At 40.6% G+C, this 18,193-nt stretch overlaps 2 protein-coding genes across 6 annotated transcripts in view; one reads left to right on the top strand and one right to left on the bottom strand.

Moving 5' to 3' along the window:
- The first annotated feature begins 672 nt into the window (after positions 1-672).
- Positions 673-5,560, top strand: LOC311064956 (uncharacterized protein). Its single transcript, XM_084085046.1, has 4 exons — positions 673-929; positions 2,286-2,437; positions 2,773-2,964; positions 3,645-5,560. Exons 1-4 carry the CDS (start codon positions 740-742, stop codon positions 4,299-4,301), a joined length of 1,191 nt encoding a protein of 396 aa, XP_083941172.1. The 5' UTR covers positions 673-739; the 3' UTR covers positions 4,302-5,560.
- A 1,289-nt stretch (positions 5,561-6,849) lies between these two features.
- The window catches only part of LOC311064646 (glycerol kinase-like), a 31,936-nt gene continuing 20,592 nt past the window's right edge, over positions 6,850-18,193 (bottom strand). The window contains exons 16-21 of one of the 5 annotated variants that reach the window (XM_084084557.1): positions 17,710-17,760; positions 17,507-17,576; positions 15,161-15,304; positions 12,448-12,537; positions 12,055-12,129; positions 6,850-8,738 (exon numbers count right to left, since the gene is read on the bottom strand). In XM_084084557.1, the coding sequence (XP_083940683.1) occupies positions 12,056-12,129; positions 12,448-12,537; positions 15,161-15,304; positions 17,507-17,576; positions 17,710-17,760 (429 nt within the window). In that variant the 3' untranslated portion in view covers positions 6,850-8,738; position 12,055. Of the gene's footprint in view, positions 8,739-12,054; positions 12,130-12,405; positions 12,538-15,160; positions 15,305-17,506; positions 17,577-17,709; positions 17,761-18,193 lie in introns of those variants that run through there. The other 4 variants (XR_014602732.1, XM_084084559.1, XM_084084558.1 and 1 more) reach the window with 4 other exon arrangements.

The raw sequence follows: 18,193 nt of genomic DNA on the forward strand, positions 1-18,193 counted from the left end.
CTATAGCATGAAATGAGCATTCAAATATTAAAGGGCTTCTAAAAGTCACCAGAAAAGATATTTTAACATGCCAACCACTCTAAAACTTCTTCTAGGGGGGTCCCTTCTAAGCAAAAAAAATAGGTTGTCAGCTTTAACCCAAACATGTTAGCAAATGTAATTTCTGACAAAAGTTTACATAGATCGCCTATCTTCAAATAGCCAAAGTTATAATAGGACTGAAGTGGTTAATGTATGTTTTGTAATAATAATCAAAAAGTAACTAGTAACCAAAGGTTTCAAATAATTGAAGTGGAGTAAAAGTACAATATTTGCCTCTGAGATGCAGTAAAGTAGAAGGAAAAGTAAATTGAACATTGGAAATACTCCAGTAAAGTAAAAATACCTAAAATGTCTACAGTACTTGAGTAAATTTACTTAGTTACTTTACACCACTGCACCAATGCAACTACATGCAACCGTTATACCCAGATGGCAGTTGCAAGAAATTGCAAGGAGTTGCATGTTGGTGCGGACTGGCCTTCAGGCATGTTTTCGTCGACCTGGTTTGCTTATTCCTCTCGCGAAATCTGGCAACGCTGGCCAATGAAGACAGGAGATTATGTTCTAGTGAAATGGTGTCAATGAAGCTGCGTTAGATACATTGTATCTGCACTGAATCATTGTTACACATCATTACAGTGATGTCATTCATTATGATCATTTAAAAAAACATAAAAAAAACATTTTCAATGATGTCATGATGATGATGATGACACATTTCCGAGGACAGGTCCGCGGACCACACTGGGGCCCGACCATGGACAACATGTTAATCGAGTTCTGGCGTCAGCATGAGTGTCTGTTTAATTCCTCCATAGAGTCCTATTATGACAAGCACCTGAAGACCAAGCTGTGGGCCCAGTTCGCCCAGTCCATTGGCAAGCCTGGTGAGTACTGGTTTATGTCGATTATACTGTTATTGAAGGCAATTATTATAGGCTACTGTTATGAATCAGTCAAAATGTTATAAATCAATCAATATGTTATAAAACAATCAAACCAAGCATGGTAACTACTGGTTATAAGTCGATTATACTGTTATTAAAGGCAATGATATAGGCTACTGTTATGAATCAGTCAAAATGTTATGAATCAGTCAAAATGTTATAAATCAATCAAAATGTTATAAATCAATCAAAATGTTATAAAACAATCAAACCAAGCATGGTAACTACTGGTTATAAGTCAATTATAGGCCTACTGTTATTTAAGGCAATTATATGCACTGGTGGTAAAAGTACTCAAATTGTTTTACTTAAGTAAAAGTATCAATACTGCAATGTAGAAAGACTCCTACTACTACAAGTAAAAGTCCGGAATTCAATTTTTTCTTGAGTAAAAGCACAAAAGTATTCACTTTAAAATATAAATACTGAAAGTAAAAGTACTCATTTAGCAGAATATCCTATTTAACAAGTTTTCAAATGTATAAAAATCTTTTGAAAATAAGTACAGTACTTGAGTAAATGTATTTTGTTACTTTACACCTGATTATAGGCTACTGTTATAAATCAACACTGTCAGTTACTGATGAATCACTGATACTGTTATTAATAATTAGATGAAATGAGTTGAATTGTTTGTTGACAGTGAAGACTGTTTAGCAGTCTTCTTCACCAGACACAGTAATAACACGGTTATTATGTCTTGTCTTGTTATAGCCTAATGTTTAGGTGATGTCTGAAACGGGTACAGGATAGGTGGGCACTACTAGGGACATCTGGGCACCTCGATGTAAAATTGGCTGTTTTGTCCAAAATGTAAAAAAAAAAAAAAAAATCTTGCAATTGTAGAAATATTAGACCTTTGTTGTCAAATTTTAAGCATTTTCTAATCATGTATACTTTAGTCAAGTTTAGTGTACGTAAAACCATTTCCATTTAAAAAAAAAAATGTTTTGACATTTTGGAAAAAAATAGATAGATAGCTATATAATCAGTTAATCGAATAATGAAGAAGCACATTTTTCATTTCAAATATTTTTCATGTATCAGTGAATTGATTAACCACTTGTGCATTCTTTTATACTTTGTTTCACAATGGTTTTATGAAAAAATAGTGAAAATGGCAAAACGGCTATTTTCACTTCTTTTTTATTTATTATGACATGCCCAAAATAGGGATAGATTATCAATTTATATTTTTTTATCGGTTAAATAAATCAACTAGTTCGATTAGCTAATTGTTATTAACCTTGGTATTAACATAACATGTGGCTTTTCTATCCTCCGTCTCTGTGTCAGTGTCTGATGTAGAAAGACGGTCCAGATCCCTGCGCACTCAGTATGGGAGGCTGCTGTGGCGGCCGGACAGGATCAAGACCTTCCAGCAGACCATGCTGAAGGAGAAACTGGACTTCCTCCGACCGTACATCATCCGCAGGAGAGGCGGTGAGGTGAGGCTCCAATCCATCTGTGTGGCTTTCAACACAACCACATTTCATTGTCACAACACAAATACAGGTAAACGTGAGGTTTCATTTTTTTATTTATGCAGGCCTTCATGCAGTTTAACCTATTAAGACCTGAAGCCGATTCTACAAATGTCAAAAAAAACGTATGTTGCTATATCAGTGGTTCTCAAACTTTTTCATAATTGTCAAGGACCCCCAAAATTATATGTATTTGGCCGCGGACCCCCATCTCAAAATATTTGGTTCCAGGGGGTCCCAGAAGCAAAGATTGAGTAAAATCTGTACACATTTTCACAAGAACTGTTGTTCTTTTGCAGGAAGATAATTTTAACGATGACGACGAGGAAGGTGAGGAGACGGAGGGCAGCATCGACCAGGAGACCGGCAGCATGTTCGGCAGCCTGCTAGACGCAGACGTCTCCGGACCGGATCCCAGCTACGAGGCCCGCTCGCAGGCTTCAACTCCCAGCGCCACCCCGCTCCTTCTGTGTCCCCCCTCTCAGCCCCAGGTCACTAGTTTTTTATCATTGGTACAGATCTTTGTCATTCACTTCTTTGTATGTTACAGTTATTTGTTATACCTAGCCCTGTGACGTTCAATGCCAGAAAAACGATTAAATCATTAATTGCAATTATTTGTATAACTTCAACTGAAACTTTCACGATGGTGACAACCATCAGAGGTGGAAAAAGTACTCACATTTTTTACTTAAGTAAAAGTATCAATGCTGCAATATAGAAATACTCAGTTACAAGTAAAAGTCAGGAATTCAAAATGTACTTGAGTAAAAGTACAAAAGTATTGGCATGAAAATGTACTTAAAAGTACCAAAGGTAAGAGTTATGCAGAATGTCCCATTTCAAGTTTTCAAACATCTTTTGAAAATAGCAGATCTACAAGCTCACAATGCGTCGCATCGCGACGCATTGTGAGCTTGTAGATCGGCTATTTTCAAATGGCCGAAATGTATATAGGGCTGAAGTGGTTAATGTATGTTTTGTAACGATAATCAAAATCTACAAAGTAACTAGTAACTGAAGATTTCAAATAATTACAGTCTGAGATGTCGTGGAGTACAAGTAAAAGTATTGGAAATTGGAAATACTCAAGTAAAGTACAAATACCTAAAACGTTTAGTTAAGTACAGTACTTGAGTAAATGTACTAAAGTTACTTTCCACCACTGCAGGTGACAGAGGTGCTCATGCCCTCGTCCGGTGGCGGCGGAAACAACGTCCAGAACGACGACGTCATCGTCCATCACCCGCCGCCGGAGAGGACGGAGGAGTTGGCGGCGGCGCCGCCCAGACGCGACGTGCTCAACCAGTTCGCGGAGGTCATGCTGGCCGACATGCGTCAGATCCGAGACCCCCTGGTGCTCATGCGTCTCCGGCGGGACATCACGGACCTCGTCTTCAAGGCGGCGGAGGAGGACGCGGTGCTGAGGCAACGCGGCCGGACGTCTCTCTCTCGCGCCGCCGCCGCCGCGGGGGAAAGCGGACAGTTCCGCGGCGGCTACGCCAGAGCGCAGGACGGCGCCGCCTGTCAGATGCAGATGATGAACCCCTCCTCCTCCTCCTCCTCGTCCCGCCGTCAGAGGTTCTTGGAGAGGAGGAACAGAGGGATAGGGAGGAGGATCCAGAAGTGGGAGATGATGAGGAGAGTGGCCACCCGGAGTCAGAGGACGCACCCGGGGGGAGGAGGAGGAGTCCAACAAGGAGACGAGCAGGAGAGGATCATGGGCGAAATGAGCTCTCAGCCCGTCGGTCACAGCACGGTGGAGACCAAAGCGGAGTTTGAGCCTCAGATGGTTAAGATAGAGGAAGAGATGCTACCGGTGGTCTGAAATGTTCAAAACCTTGACCGTCGTGTCACATTTTTTAAAATATATTTTAGGCAGTGCTTTATTTAGATGACATAGGCAAGGCACGTTTATTTGCATTGCACATTTCAACAATGAGGCAATTAAAAGTGCTTTACACAAAACCTTAAGAAACCACCAAGGTTTTCATGGTTAAGCTACAAAAACACATTAAGGGCACGGCCACACCAAAATATGGTTGCCCCGCCGTTAAACTCAGGTTGTGCACGGCCGACAGTCTTTTGCAGCCAGTTTGGTATGGCATGTACCAGCAGGCGCATAAACGCAAGGTGTGCGCGACACGCAGAAAGATGCGCAAGACCATCAAACCACGCGATTCTCATTGAAAAAGCATTGGCAGATTCCGCCCCATAGGTAGAACAACATTGCGGTGTGGCCGTGCCCTAATAACACAAAACAGAAAAACGATTTTTGGTGGAGCGAGTCTTTAAGTATAAAAGAAACACATTATAAAAGGAATGTGTGAATACAATTAAAAAGTTATTAAAGAGTTAATAGAATAGAACATAATACGTTCAAATGAAACAGATAAGAGAATAACAACACGGCAGAAGAAATTAATAAAAAGCCTTAATAAACGGCAGTGGCAATTGGCAAACAGAAAGGTAATCAGCTTTGTTGCACCTGTGAGTTGCAGCAGACCTGCAGTTTTCTGGGGGTTTGTTCTAGATATGTGGTGCATAAAAACTGAACACTGCATCTCCACGTTTAGTTCTGATTCTGGGGACAGAAAGCAGACCTTTCCCAGATGGCCTGAGAGGTCTGAATGGTTCATGCTATCGTGCAAGATCAGAAATGTATCTCTTGGGCCTAAAAAACATTCAATGCTGTATAAACCTACTGTAATATTTAGAAATCAATACTCTGACAGACAGGCGAGCGAGTGTATACATCTAAGAACTGGAGCGATATGCTCCACTTTCTTGGTATTAGTGGATAGGATAGTAGATATGATATTAGAGTGAATTTAGTTGAGTTGTAGCAGGTTCCATGCACCCATATTGTTTTAATTGTCTTTTACTTTTTTGTTGTTTTTCTTTTGCCAAAATGCATACATAGAACAACATTCATAATACACAACATATTTACAATGTCATAAATGTGACTATAAACAGAACACAGGCTGTACAATGATGACATTTCAAAATGCGTTGTGTTAATGTAGCAAATGCCATTCATGTCTAAACAACCCCATACATACTGTGTGTGTGTGTGTGTGTGTGTGTGTGAGAGAGAGAGAGAGAGAGAGAGAGAGAGAGAGATTTGGAGGGTATTGACCAATAAAGTTTTCATTGTTACATCATATCTTTAAACTTCTATTCCTGCTTATAAACTTATAAACAGTCGTATTCTGCCCAGAACACAAGAAGCAAGGAGTATGAACTGTTACTGTCACTGTTCAGTTTAGAGAGGACAGTGTTGTATCTGGTGGGCAGATGCCAGCATCAAGGTCATTATAGGCATTGGGCAACCATGTGGGACATGGCAAGTCCCAAATAGCAGATCTACAAACTACAAAAATAAACAAACTTGGTCCACCACTGCCAGTGATCATATCGTTATTCAAGGAGACAGGCTTTCAAAAAAGTTTATTGTAAATCTACATCTTATTTGTACATTTCATATTGAGAGGACCATTGCAGTACACCTTCAGGATATAGAAATAATATTTGATCCAATCACAAACAAAAGGTCAGGCAGGCAAAGAATATTTGCACTAATTAGATGACATAACATTACATAGATAAAAACATATCTTTCAGTTTGAGAATTATTAACAATATATTAATAACATAATAATTAATCAACCTCACATGTTCCCTTTAGAACATTAGACAACTGGACGTGTTTAAATGTAAAAAAAAAGAAAGAAGAAAAGAATAGTGAGTTTGATGCTTTGACTTCTGCTAATAAAGAGTTACAGTTTTTAAGACATCTTCAAAATTACTTTTGTATTCAGATGTTAAAAGCAGGGTCCCCACACATTTTTAGCAATGAATTTCCAAAACTTTTCCAAAACTTTTCCAGAATATTTAGCCCAATTTCCAGGCCTATATAACAATCATTCAGCGCAATAATGTGTCTCTTACTCCAATGTACAATGCCCAAAGATAGGCAGTGTAGCAAAATAAATAAATGAAAAACAATAAAAAGTGTTTGGGGGTGGGGCACAGCCGCGAAACCTCGCTCAAATAGAGCCTGCGAGCGAAAATAGGAGGGGTGGACGACATCGTTGCACGGTTCGTTGTCGCTTGTGGTAGGTCAGGACGGTCTCATTCAAAAACATGTATTTTAATGAGATTTCATCGCCCGCTCGTGTCGCATCGCTGGCAGTGCGGATGGGGTGTTACACAGCCTGTTTTTTTTGTATTAAAAAAAATCAATAGCCAAAAACAATGCATAGCCAAATATTTTTCCAGGACCCTTGATAAATTCCAGGACCTTTGATGAAGTTTGATCAATTCCAAACGTTTTCCAGTACTGGATTATTTATTTTTTTATTTCAAAATATTTCCAGGAATTTCATGACCGTGGGGACCCTGTAAAAGGCTTGTGATTCTAAAAAAAAACAAAAAAATGAAACTGGAATCTCTTCAGGCCTCTAGTTCAGTGGTTTCCATCTTTTTCTTACAAAGATTGTTTTCCATTCAAAATCCCATAGATATTCTTTTTAATCAAGTAATATAAGAACTGTGTTCCAAAACTCTGTCAGGTAGGTGGCTTTGTGTCGTTTATGTCAGGTCAGGTGTTCCCAAACCTTTAAGCTTGAGACCCAAGACATAAATGTGGCGTCTCCCCACGATCCAAACTGTATAAAAATTACAGTTTGAATTAACTACTTAAAGGACCACAGCTCTACAGTACAGTAAGTTCACAAAACGTCTCAGACTCTCACAGACGCCAGAACGTGATGCGATAAACAGCAGCCTGTCATTCATTCACAGTCACACCCAACATTTATTCAATGCCAGGGTCGGATCTAATGCAGAATATCAAGTAAAAGAAAATCACAAACTATACACAAGAGAGAAAAATTTGTTAAAACAGGACGGTATATCTGAATATTCAGTAACAATGCAACAATCACTAGGATTTCTCCCTTAGCCACTTAAACCCCTATATACTTTACTTCGTTGACCGGAGTCCCCCAGGGGTCTATACCAGGCCCCCTCCTTTTTACCCTCTACACCAAATATGTTTGCCGAAAATAGCCGATAAACAAGCTCAAGCTCAAGTGTCGCAAGCCGCGTTGTGAGCTTGTAGATCTGCTATTTTCACTGAACGTTCGCCCCATAGGGAAGCTAGGCTTCATGTGCTTGAATCACTAACATGATCTCAACAACAGACATGACATCATCAATTCATACTTTTCAGCCCGATAAGAAAACAAAATTAAATCCCTTTAACCAAAAACAAAGATTCTTCCAGAAAAAAAATTAAACATATCCACAACCCAGTTCATGGTTATTTCTTCAGAAGCTAATTGAGCTTCAGCCATTCATGCCCTGTTTTATACCTCGGCTTTTTCTAAAATAGGCGATCTACGACATGTTGACGTCGTCACATGTTCGCCTATAATGACTTGCCTAAAGGCCAGACCGCACCAATGCAACTAGTCGCAATTCCTTGCAACAAAACAGTTTTAAGGCCGGTCCACACCAATGCAACTCCTTGCAACGGATACAGGATAGGTGGGCTCTAGGGACATCTGGGCACCTCGATGTAAAATTGGCTATTTTGTCCATAATGTTAAAACATCTAATATTTGAAAAATGGTTTTAAGTAATGTAAAGTATACATGATGTGAATATGCACGGTACATCATTATCAGACTTAATTTTATCCTTCCACTTCTTGTTTATGCCCCAAAATGACATGGATTTACAGGTTTTGTAGCAATTTCGAGCAATTGTAGAAATATTAAACCTTAATTGTCAAATGTTCAATCATGTTCTAATCATGTATACATCACTTTACTTAATTTTCTTTTTAACATTTTGGACAAAATAGCCATTTTTTACATTGAGGTGCCCAGATGTCCCTAGTGCCCACCTATCCTGTTACCCTTGCAACTGCCATTGGTTGCAAGTAGTTACATGTTGTTGCAAGGAGTTGCATTGGTGTGGACTGGCCTTAAAACTGGGACGCCAGGGTGAAAGTGCTTAAACTGAAGAATGAAGATGGCACAAGTTGGGTCATGGCACAGTGTCAATCATGGCGTAATAATAATAATAATAATGATTAATAATAATCTGCCAAGCTTCTCTTCAACAGAAGCCATTAAGTATCACGGTAGATAGCAGAGCGCTGCTCACTTCCAGTAAACATCCCATAATAATAATAATCCTCCATGTTTCCATGGTGACGGTGAAGCCAGGATTGACAGTTATTGCTGGTGATCTGTGGAGAAGAGGAGAGAGAAGTTCAAACCTGATGGAACAAAGTACTGATGGTTTTCTTCAGGCTGGGTGAAATGAATTAAAGGGGTATTTCTCTTTTAAACACTTCTGGGGTCAGAACAAACATCTACTCAGGCTTTTGTGTGCACCCCAGACGGTTTATAAGTTGCTTTATTCAATATTTAGTATATTTAATATATTTGTATATTCATTTTATCAGACACACCCCCTTCCCATAAGCCCATTCAACTCCATTTTAACCAAGTTAGGCTCATTGAAAACGTCCCTGGTTCTGGTCACTGATATTATTTTTTAGTTTTTAATGGCATACATTTTTTTTACATAATAAACAATAAATATATAAAGTAAAGTAATTGAAAAAAAACGTGGCACCCTCGCGCATTATGTCACAGCCACCAGAACCCGGGACGTGTGTTTTCAGTGAGCCTGAAGGCCTGAAGGCCAGTCCACACCAATGATTTGCGATGCAACTCCTTGCAACTACTTGCAATCATTATCCCAAATGGCAGTTGCATTGGTGTGGACTGGCCTTACATGGTTAAAACGGAGTTTGAAGTTACTATGGGTTCTTATAGGAAGTGGGTGTTAGAAAAATCTAAATATTAAATCAAGCAACTCAAACTTTTAAGTAGCTTGATTCAAGATTTAGATATTTAATATTAATTTGTATCAGACACAGGGTGTCTGGGTGCACACAGAAGCCTGGATAGATGTTAAATACCCCCTAACATCTTTTGGTGAATAAAATCGGTATGGTAGAGAATGTTAATACAATACAACTAACTTATATTGAGAGCATTTATATGCTGTGGTCGGGTAGGGCACCTACTGGTTGACAAGAGGTACTGCATGAAGGTCAAAGCGCAATACTGTATATAAACGAGCTAATACTGTAGCTCAACAGTAGAAATGTGGGACCCGGTTCAAATGTCAGGTAGGACATAAAAGTCACAGATTGCAGCAATAGAAATGTTGTTGAAGTTAAGCATGGGGCAACATGTGTACTCTTATACAAGCGCACACATGGCTACACAGTACACACACACACACACACACACACACACACACACACACACACACACACACACACACACACACACACACACACACACACACTTAGTTATGCCCAATGATGCAACAATCAGCCAACATCAAGCAAAAGGAGCATTTCACCCATATTCATTTTTCAACCTATCTTCATATAATTGGTCCTCACTAATGCTCATAATAACTAGGCATATGTCCCGCACGCACGCACGCACGCACGCACACACACACACACACACACACACACACACACACACACACACACACACACACACACACACACACACACACACACACACACACACACACACACACACACACACACACACACACACACACACACACACACACACACACACACAATGATGCAACCATCAGCCAACAACAAGCAAACCCTCAAAGGAGCACTTCACCCATTTTCAACCTATCTTCATATAATGCTCATAATAATGTGGCACCGTTTCTGTCTACTCACTCTGTAGAGGGCTGTGGACAGCTCAGAAACCTGCCTACCAGTGACATCATTGGTAGGCAGGTTTGGAAATTACAAACAAGATTTCATACTTTGTTTAACCCATTCAATCCGGGGACACGTCTCTCTGTCATTTTAGATTTCTTTGGCTATTTTGGAAAAATCGTGAAAATGTGTGCAAATCTTTGGATATATATTTTTTTAAGTGAATATTTGTACCTCAGATCTTTACTTTTGGAGGTCCCTGGAACAAAATGTTTTTAGGTTTATTTTTCAAAAATAGTATATATATAGTATATCTTGTATATCTGCTATTTTTGAATAGCCAATGAAATCTAAAATGACAGAGATGCGTCCCCGGGATTTAATGGGTTAATGCAAGAAAAAAAGGGCTTCTCTCATTCTTTCAGCATGCCAACTTTCCAGGAAGATAAAAGCTGTAGATTCTAATAGCTTGGAACCCCCATTGATGACAGAATAAATGATGCCGTGTCATACTTAAGCAATATTACACGAGAGGGTGTGCTTTAGCTTTACCGTCATTATTGGCACGACAGTGATGCGGTCAGGAACGAGGCGCCAGCCGAGTTCCGCCAGCATCACTGAAGTGCCAATAATGTAAGGTAAAGCACACCCTCGAGTGTAATATTGCGATTATACAACAGTTACCAACAAAACACATCCAAATGTATTCATATTGTGGGGCAATTAATAATAAAAATGTTTCGCTATTGTCCGTTTCCCTGTAAAGAGAAGAGTTTTTGACTGAGAGACATTAAATAGTCCCTGTAGCAGTGCTTTGAGTTTGAGGCACCGTCTCATCAACACAGCTGAGCTATCAATGCTTGCGCAGTGGAATGAATTCCAGTAGGCTATAGGGAGGTTTCCTGTTAGTAAACATGAGAGGAATATGACCGCGCAGCTGCGGGGGGAAGCCTATGGGTGCGTTTGGAAATTACGCACCGGAGCACACTCGCCTATTAGTTTGTATTGGCCAGTGCGCTCACTGCCGCTCAGGGCTGTATTTTCGAACGCGCCTTTCCCCCACTGACCCCCAGGCATGCGCAGATTGCGCATTCTGCTCTGTGATGACGTCGCGCGGAAATCCGTCTATATGCTCCGTCGTACGACCGTGTCACGCGGCCAAAATAACTGATCTACAAGCTGACAACGCGTCGCGATGGCGACGCGTTGTGAACTTGTAGATCGGCTATTTTGGCCGCGTGACACGGTCGTACGACGGAGCATATAGCCTACTGGACTGTTAACGAAATGGGAGTCATTTTACTTTACACAGGAGGATATTTATAACCTTCTAGCCATTGATCAACCGTAAATCCACCAAATTAACAACATAGTCCATTTTGCATAGCTGTTTGTTCTCCGGTGGCGGCGGTGGGTCAGGCTACTGTCTGTTTGTTTTCCTACCGTGGGACAGAGTGACTTCACAGCACAGCTGTGCCATATAATGGTCTAATCAGGTGCGGACTGGACTGCACTGCGGAGTGATTTATTAATGTGATTAGGCCCGTGCTATGATGCTGGTTTGAAGCACGGCTAGAAAGCTATTTCAACCAATCAGATTGCTTGGTTGGAACTACCTGTTGTATAATGAGCATTAGTGAGGACCATGGTTGATAATGGGTGACGGGCTCTTTTAAGAAGCAGAGATACATTAGCAGCAAAGTGTACTTAAGTGCAGCTAATGTACTGAGTTACTGTCCAGCAGTGCACGTTAGTACGGTGACGTTAACATGCAGATTTATAATTATCGGACCTTAGTGGTCCACCCTGTTGGAGGGAGGACTGGGGGGCACCCCCCACGGAGAGCCGTTCACCGTCTTTGCTAAACCTGTGGATGGTTATTATGATTATTATGTTTATTATTATGGTTCAGAAGAAGACATTGTGCGTCATTCACCAACCAGTGGTAGGCAGCGGTTCTGGTAGGAGACACAAAGAGTCTCCTTTGTGTCTCCTACCGGAACCACTGCCTACCGGTCCGCTGGTCGTCAAATTATATCCACACCATCCCTTTAAGATTATCATGATATTACGATAACCAGAAGATTACATTGTCATGATTTAAGATAACACATAACAGGGCATGGATGTGTCATTACGTTACACTATCATGGTAAAAGATAACAGGTGCGGGTTGTGTTTGTACCGTTGGAGTTACAGCAGGGCTCTTCTGTGGTCTCCCAGTTCATGGCCTTCTGAACAGCCTTCTTCCATCGAGCAAACCGGAACTCGCTCTCTGTGCCAGGACGACAGTCAGTCAGTCAGTCAGTCAGTCAGTCAGTCAGACACTGACAATTTACAATCTAGGGATTTAGCAGACGCTCTTATCCAGAGCGACTGAGAATAAACAAGGGAAATATTCGGAATAAATAGAGTATAGAGAGAACGGTGTAGTAAGAAACTAGAATACCAGGGGTCTATTTCACGAAAGCGGAATTAAATTATCCTGGTTTAAAAGGCAAATCCAGGTTTGACAAGCCTGCGCTGTTCAGCCTGGTTTAATCAGTTCCACGAACGCCAAGCCTGGCTGAGAAGGAGCCAGGATTGTTAAACCAGGCTGAATGTGAGTTCACCTATTCCTATAAAAGACCATGAAAGTCGATAGCAGAATCCTTGAACTTGACCAATCATGGAGCCCAAAACCAGAGTGGCGTTCTTCTCTGTGGCTGAACAGCAGCACTGCAGCAGCTCATGGAATCATACAAGGAAGTAAAATGTATCAGCAAGAAAGGAAACACGGCCGCAATAAATATAGATCCAGGGAGAAAGCGAATTAGCAAATTAAATGCAAAAGTTGTCCAAAAATATGCAACTAATTTATATACAAGTCCATAAATATATAATTCAGTTAGGCTTAAACATGAGGAGTTTATGTGAATATTGGAATTATAATTATAAACACATAATTTTCTAATTTCTAAAATCGAAGATCTACAAGTGAAAAGCTTCCCTTTTGGCGGCCGGGGGTCCCCGGTCCACGGGGGTCAACGGGGGTCCAGGGGTACACGGGGGCCGGGGGTCAACGGGGGTCCATGGGGGCCGGGGGTCTGGGGGACCACGGGGGGCGGGGGTCCACGGGGGTCCCCGGCCACCACGGGGACCCCCGTGGACCCCCGGCCGCATAAGACAATTTTTTTCCGAGCTTGTAGATCTTCGGTTTTCGCATAAGAATTGAATAAGTGTGGAAAAAACTCATTGGTTTACGATTGGAGTCATTGGATTAATAGCTATTTCAGAAAAACCTGAAGAACAAGGCACTGGATTAATAAAGCTTGGCTGTTAGCCTGGTCCGGACCAGGCTAACTTCACAGCTAAATTGCCATGGTAACTAAGGCAGGATTGCTTCAATTTTCTTTAGTGAAACTGGATCATGGATAAACATATCCAGGTTTACTGGCTAAATTAATCTGCCGAGCTAACTCAGCTATCGTGAAACCGATTCCTGGATAATTTAAGCCAGGATAGCCGATTAAACCCGGTTCAAACCTGGTTTAGCCCTAATCCAGGTTTCGTGAAATAGACCCCAGGTATATGAGCCTAGCATCTGTCTCTAAACAATCTAAATAACATTCTGTACATTTGAAACTATAGGACACCAGGTAAACAATGAACCTACTGCAGCATCTGACCAAACAACATGCTATCTAAATAACATTCTGTACATTTGTTAAACTATAGGATACCAGGTAAACAATTTGCATCTCTCTAAATCACATTCTGTGCATTTGTGGTTGAGAAAGACAAACTTAAGAAACAAAAGACAAGTGAACGAGTGACCAAGACGTGTCCGCATGCCATATCTTGGTCAGTCCGCTAGCAGTGGTGTTAAAAGTACTCAAAAGTTAAGTAAAAGTATCAATACTGCAATGTACAGTAGAAGCTCTGTTACAAGTAAAAGTTTGGAATTCAAAATTTACTTGAGTAAAATAACTAAAGTATTGGTATCAAAATGTACTTAAAGTACCAAAAGTAAAAAAGTAAAGTACAAAAATGTTTGAAAATAGCAGATCTACAAGCTCACAGCGCGTCGCGTCACAAATTATTTGTTTGTGGATCCTAATCTACATGATGCTGAGATGACTAAACCTTTCCACTTGGTGGCAGTGTGAGCTACTGGAGTCATCAATAACCACAGTGTGTTCCATGTAATTCCATGCCAGGCTGGTGAACACTGGAAACTCAAATATGACCAAATAAAAAAGAACTGCAACTATCCATTATTTTCTTAGCAATTATTCGAACCATTTTTTTAAAAATTGAATAATCGAGCAATATACTTTTATACTTTGTCGCACAATGGTGTTGTGTAAAAATAGTGAAACAGGCAGATCTATAAGCTTATGAACTAGATCGATGTTCACTATTTTTGAAAAAAGAAAAATGTTTGCCTATAATGACATGCCCAAAATATGGATTCATTGCTAATCCATTACTTTACAAAATTATTGATAGTTTTTTTAATAATTGACACGTTTTAGTTAGATTAGATTAGTTTGATTAACTGTTGCAGTTAGTTTGATTAATGAACGATTATTAAATTAAATTATTGGTGAAAATAGCCAGTCTACAAGCTCACGATGCGATGCATTGTGAGCTCGTAGACTGGCTATTTTATATTATATAAAAATATTTTATATTTATTATATATTTTTTAAAGTGTGTCAATTGGTTGATAAGAAATGTAACCCCCCCCCACAAAAAAAAAAACCTGTTTGTCGATTAACCGATTAACCTACATGAACAAGATCAAGTCGGTTATTGGATATAAATGATGGTTTGGATATGTTTTGGGTTAATGGCCCGGCCCTACTACTCCTTAGTGTGACATTATACAGTGAGGTGGTGTTGTGGTACTGTACCTTCAGGGTTGATCTGAGGCTGGTATTTCTCCGTGACCAGGTCAGTTAGATGATCAGGATTATTACTCCACACCTCCACCCCCTCTGCTGAACCCGCTGCAATGGCTACGCCCAGAGCGGTGGTCTCTGCCATGGTGGGACGAACTGCACGCACGCACGCACACACACACACAAACAAACACCCCGCACGCACGCACGCACGCACACACACACACACACACACACACACACACACACACACACACACACACACACACACACACACACACACACACACACACACACACACACACACACACACACACACACACACACACACACACACACACACACACACACACACACACACGTTTCTTTACTATACTTGAGAGGACATTAACATATTGGGACTGCAATGACATTTTTCTAACAGTGTGTATGCATCCATTTTATGTTCAGCCTGCACAAAGTTTGATACATATTAATGTTATCGATTGTTGAGACATCAAAGTGGAAGTTTATGTTGTTTAAGTCAGAGAGAGAGAGAGAGAGAGAGAAACAATTCACTTCAGACCTCGTTGTTATATCTACTCTTACAATTGCAGTCAGAATTTTAATTTTAGTGGCTTCTCTTTCGAAGGCCCCATATGCAACAACCATTTATTTCTCCCTGCTAAATTGGATGCCAGCTTTTTGTACTGGAAAAGATCAGGCCTGTATAAATTCACTGACCTTTACATAGACAGGACTTTTGCCACTTTCAATGACCTTTCACTCAAATTCAACCTCCCCCGCTCACATCTATTCCGGAACTTTCAAATCAGACACTTTGTTCAAACCCAAAGCCCAACCTTTCCTAATTTAGAACCAGACTTGAAATTTGATCTTTTGTTACAAACCCCTGCTCAACTTCAAGGTCTCATATCAAACATTTACAGCTCTATATCTTATATGTATCTCTATATCTCGGTGTAGTGATACCAGAGGACACATGGGACCGGGCTACGAGTGCAGTGAATGGGATTACTTCCTGTGCCCGTCTCAATCTGATACAGTTTAAAGTTCTTCACCGTGCCCATTTTAGTAAGGCTAGATTAAGCAGAATCTTTCCTGACCTGGATGGGAGCTGTGAGAGATGTCAACAAGACTCAGCCAACATGACTCACATGTTCTGGTCCTGCCCCAGTTTAATTGTTTTTTGTACAGATGTATTTAAAACTCTCTCAGATGCCTTTGAGGTGAATATTCAACGTAGCTTTGAAGTTGCTATTTTTGGGGTGTCCGGTGACCACTCTCCATCTTGGAAAAAATGCAAGAATGCTATTTCCTTTGCGTACTTGCTAGCCCGTAGGAAAGTTTTACTAGAATGGAGATCAGCCACCCCACCTAGAATATCACTCTGGTTACAGGACCTTATGTTCTTTTTAAAATTAGAAAAAATAAAGTACTCTATCAGAGGTTCAGCTCAAATGTTTTACTCCATCTGGGGCCCCTTCCTCTTATATTTCCAAAACCAAAACGCGCTCCCTCCAGAATAACTTGTTGTTTTTTTTTGGGGGGGGGGGAGGACTCTAAGGGTACAGTCCTAAACTTTACTTTTCTAATCTTCCCTTTTACGATCTGGGCTACCCCTGGCCGACTGTATAGAAGGCTGTTACTTCATGGCATGTGAATCCTGACTGATTGGTTTTATTAATATACTCTTTTTTCCCCTCATTTTTTTTTACCACATGTATGTTTGTACATGGTAAACTGGCACTGTAAACCTGTACACAACACCTATCATTCACAAGGGTATATACTACAACTGTATGCATTTACCGAGTCATTAGTTGTTTTTATTATTATTATTATTATTATTGTTTTTTTGGATATGTTATTTCATTTTGATTTGGATTTATTTTCTACTTGTGTTTCCTTTACTTAGCCTTTGACATAATGCAATGTTTGTCCGGTTGACAGTATGGTCATAGTCCTCTGGGGTGGGGGGGTTATGGGGAGAAAAAAGAAAAGAGAAAAGGGGGATACGGGAAAAATATATATATACATATATGTACTTCAGTTTGTCTTTCTATGCTGTATCCCAACCCTTTTCTGTAATAAAAACTATTAAAAGAAAGACAGACATACAGACGGAGACAGAGAGATAGAGAGACAGCTTTGCTACTGACTGACTCTCCTAAACTGTCTCCCTCTAAAGCTTTCCTACTGTCTGTCTGTCTGTCTGACTGTCTGTCTGTCTGTCTCACTGACTGTGTGTGTGTGTGTGTGTGTGTGTGTGTGTGTGTGTGTGTGTGTGTGTGTGTGTGTGTGTGTGTGTGTGTGTGTGTGTGTGTGTGTGTGTGTGTGCGTGTGCATGCATCTTACCAACAGGCACACACAGTATATCAGCTTGCAGCTGCATTAACAGTTTGTTACACGTCATGCCTCCATCCACCTGATTGAGAGATAGAGAGATAGATAGATAGATAGATAGTCAGTCTGCACTATGCAGTAGAATACACCTGTACAACAGTCTGCACTATGCAGAAGAACCAACACAAAGTCACAGAGTCATCGCAGTATCTCACCCGCAGCTGAGTGAGAGGAACTCCACTGTCCTGGTTCATAGCATCTAGGATCTGACACACACACACACACACACACACACACACACACACACACACACACACACACACACACACACACACACACACACACACACACACACACACACACACACACACACACACACACACAAAGATATGAACATTCTAGGTGGGTGATCTTATAACAGTTATTTTTTTGGGGGGGGCAGCCATAGATGAATGGGTTGAGAGGCCGCCTGGGTAACAGAAGGTCCCAGGTTTGATTCCCACCTTCGGCAATGTGTCGAGGTGTCCCAAGACATTATTAATGCAATTTTTAACCCTAAAATTTAATCCAAAAATAGACGATCTACAAGCTCACTGTAGGCTTGCAGATGGATTATTTTCGGCACACAGCACTGGCTCGCAACTATGTATAAATCAGGCCTAATTCCAACCCTAACCCCTAAACCTAACCTCTAATATA

The sequence above is a fragment of the Gymnoscopelus microlampas genome (genome assembly GCF_963454915.1).
Source record: "Gymnoscopelus microlampas genome assembly, chromosome: 17".
Classification (NCBI taxonomy): domain Eukaryota; kingdom Metazoa; phylum Chordata; class Actinopteri; order Myctophiformes; family Myctophidae; genus Gymnoscopelus; species Gymnoscopelus microlampas.

Bases quoted from the DNA above. Each gene is read 5' to 3' on its own strand.
- LOC311064956 (XM_084085046.1), top strand. From the start codon at position 740: ATGATGATGATGATGACACATTTCCGAGGACAGGTCCGCGGACCACAC. The intron at 930-2,285 runs GTGAGTACTGGT...TCTCTGTGTCAG, and splicing joins CCAGTCCATTGGCAAGCCTG to TGTCTGATGTAGAAAGACGG. The intron at 2,438-2,772 runs GTGAGGCTCCAA...GTTCTTTTGCAG, and splicing joins TCCGCAGGAGAGGCGGTGAG to GAAGATAATTTTAACGATGA.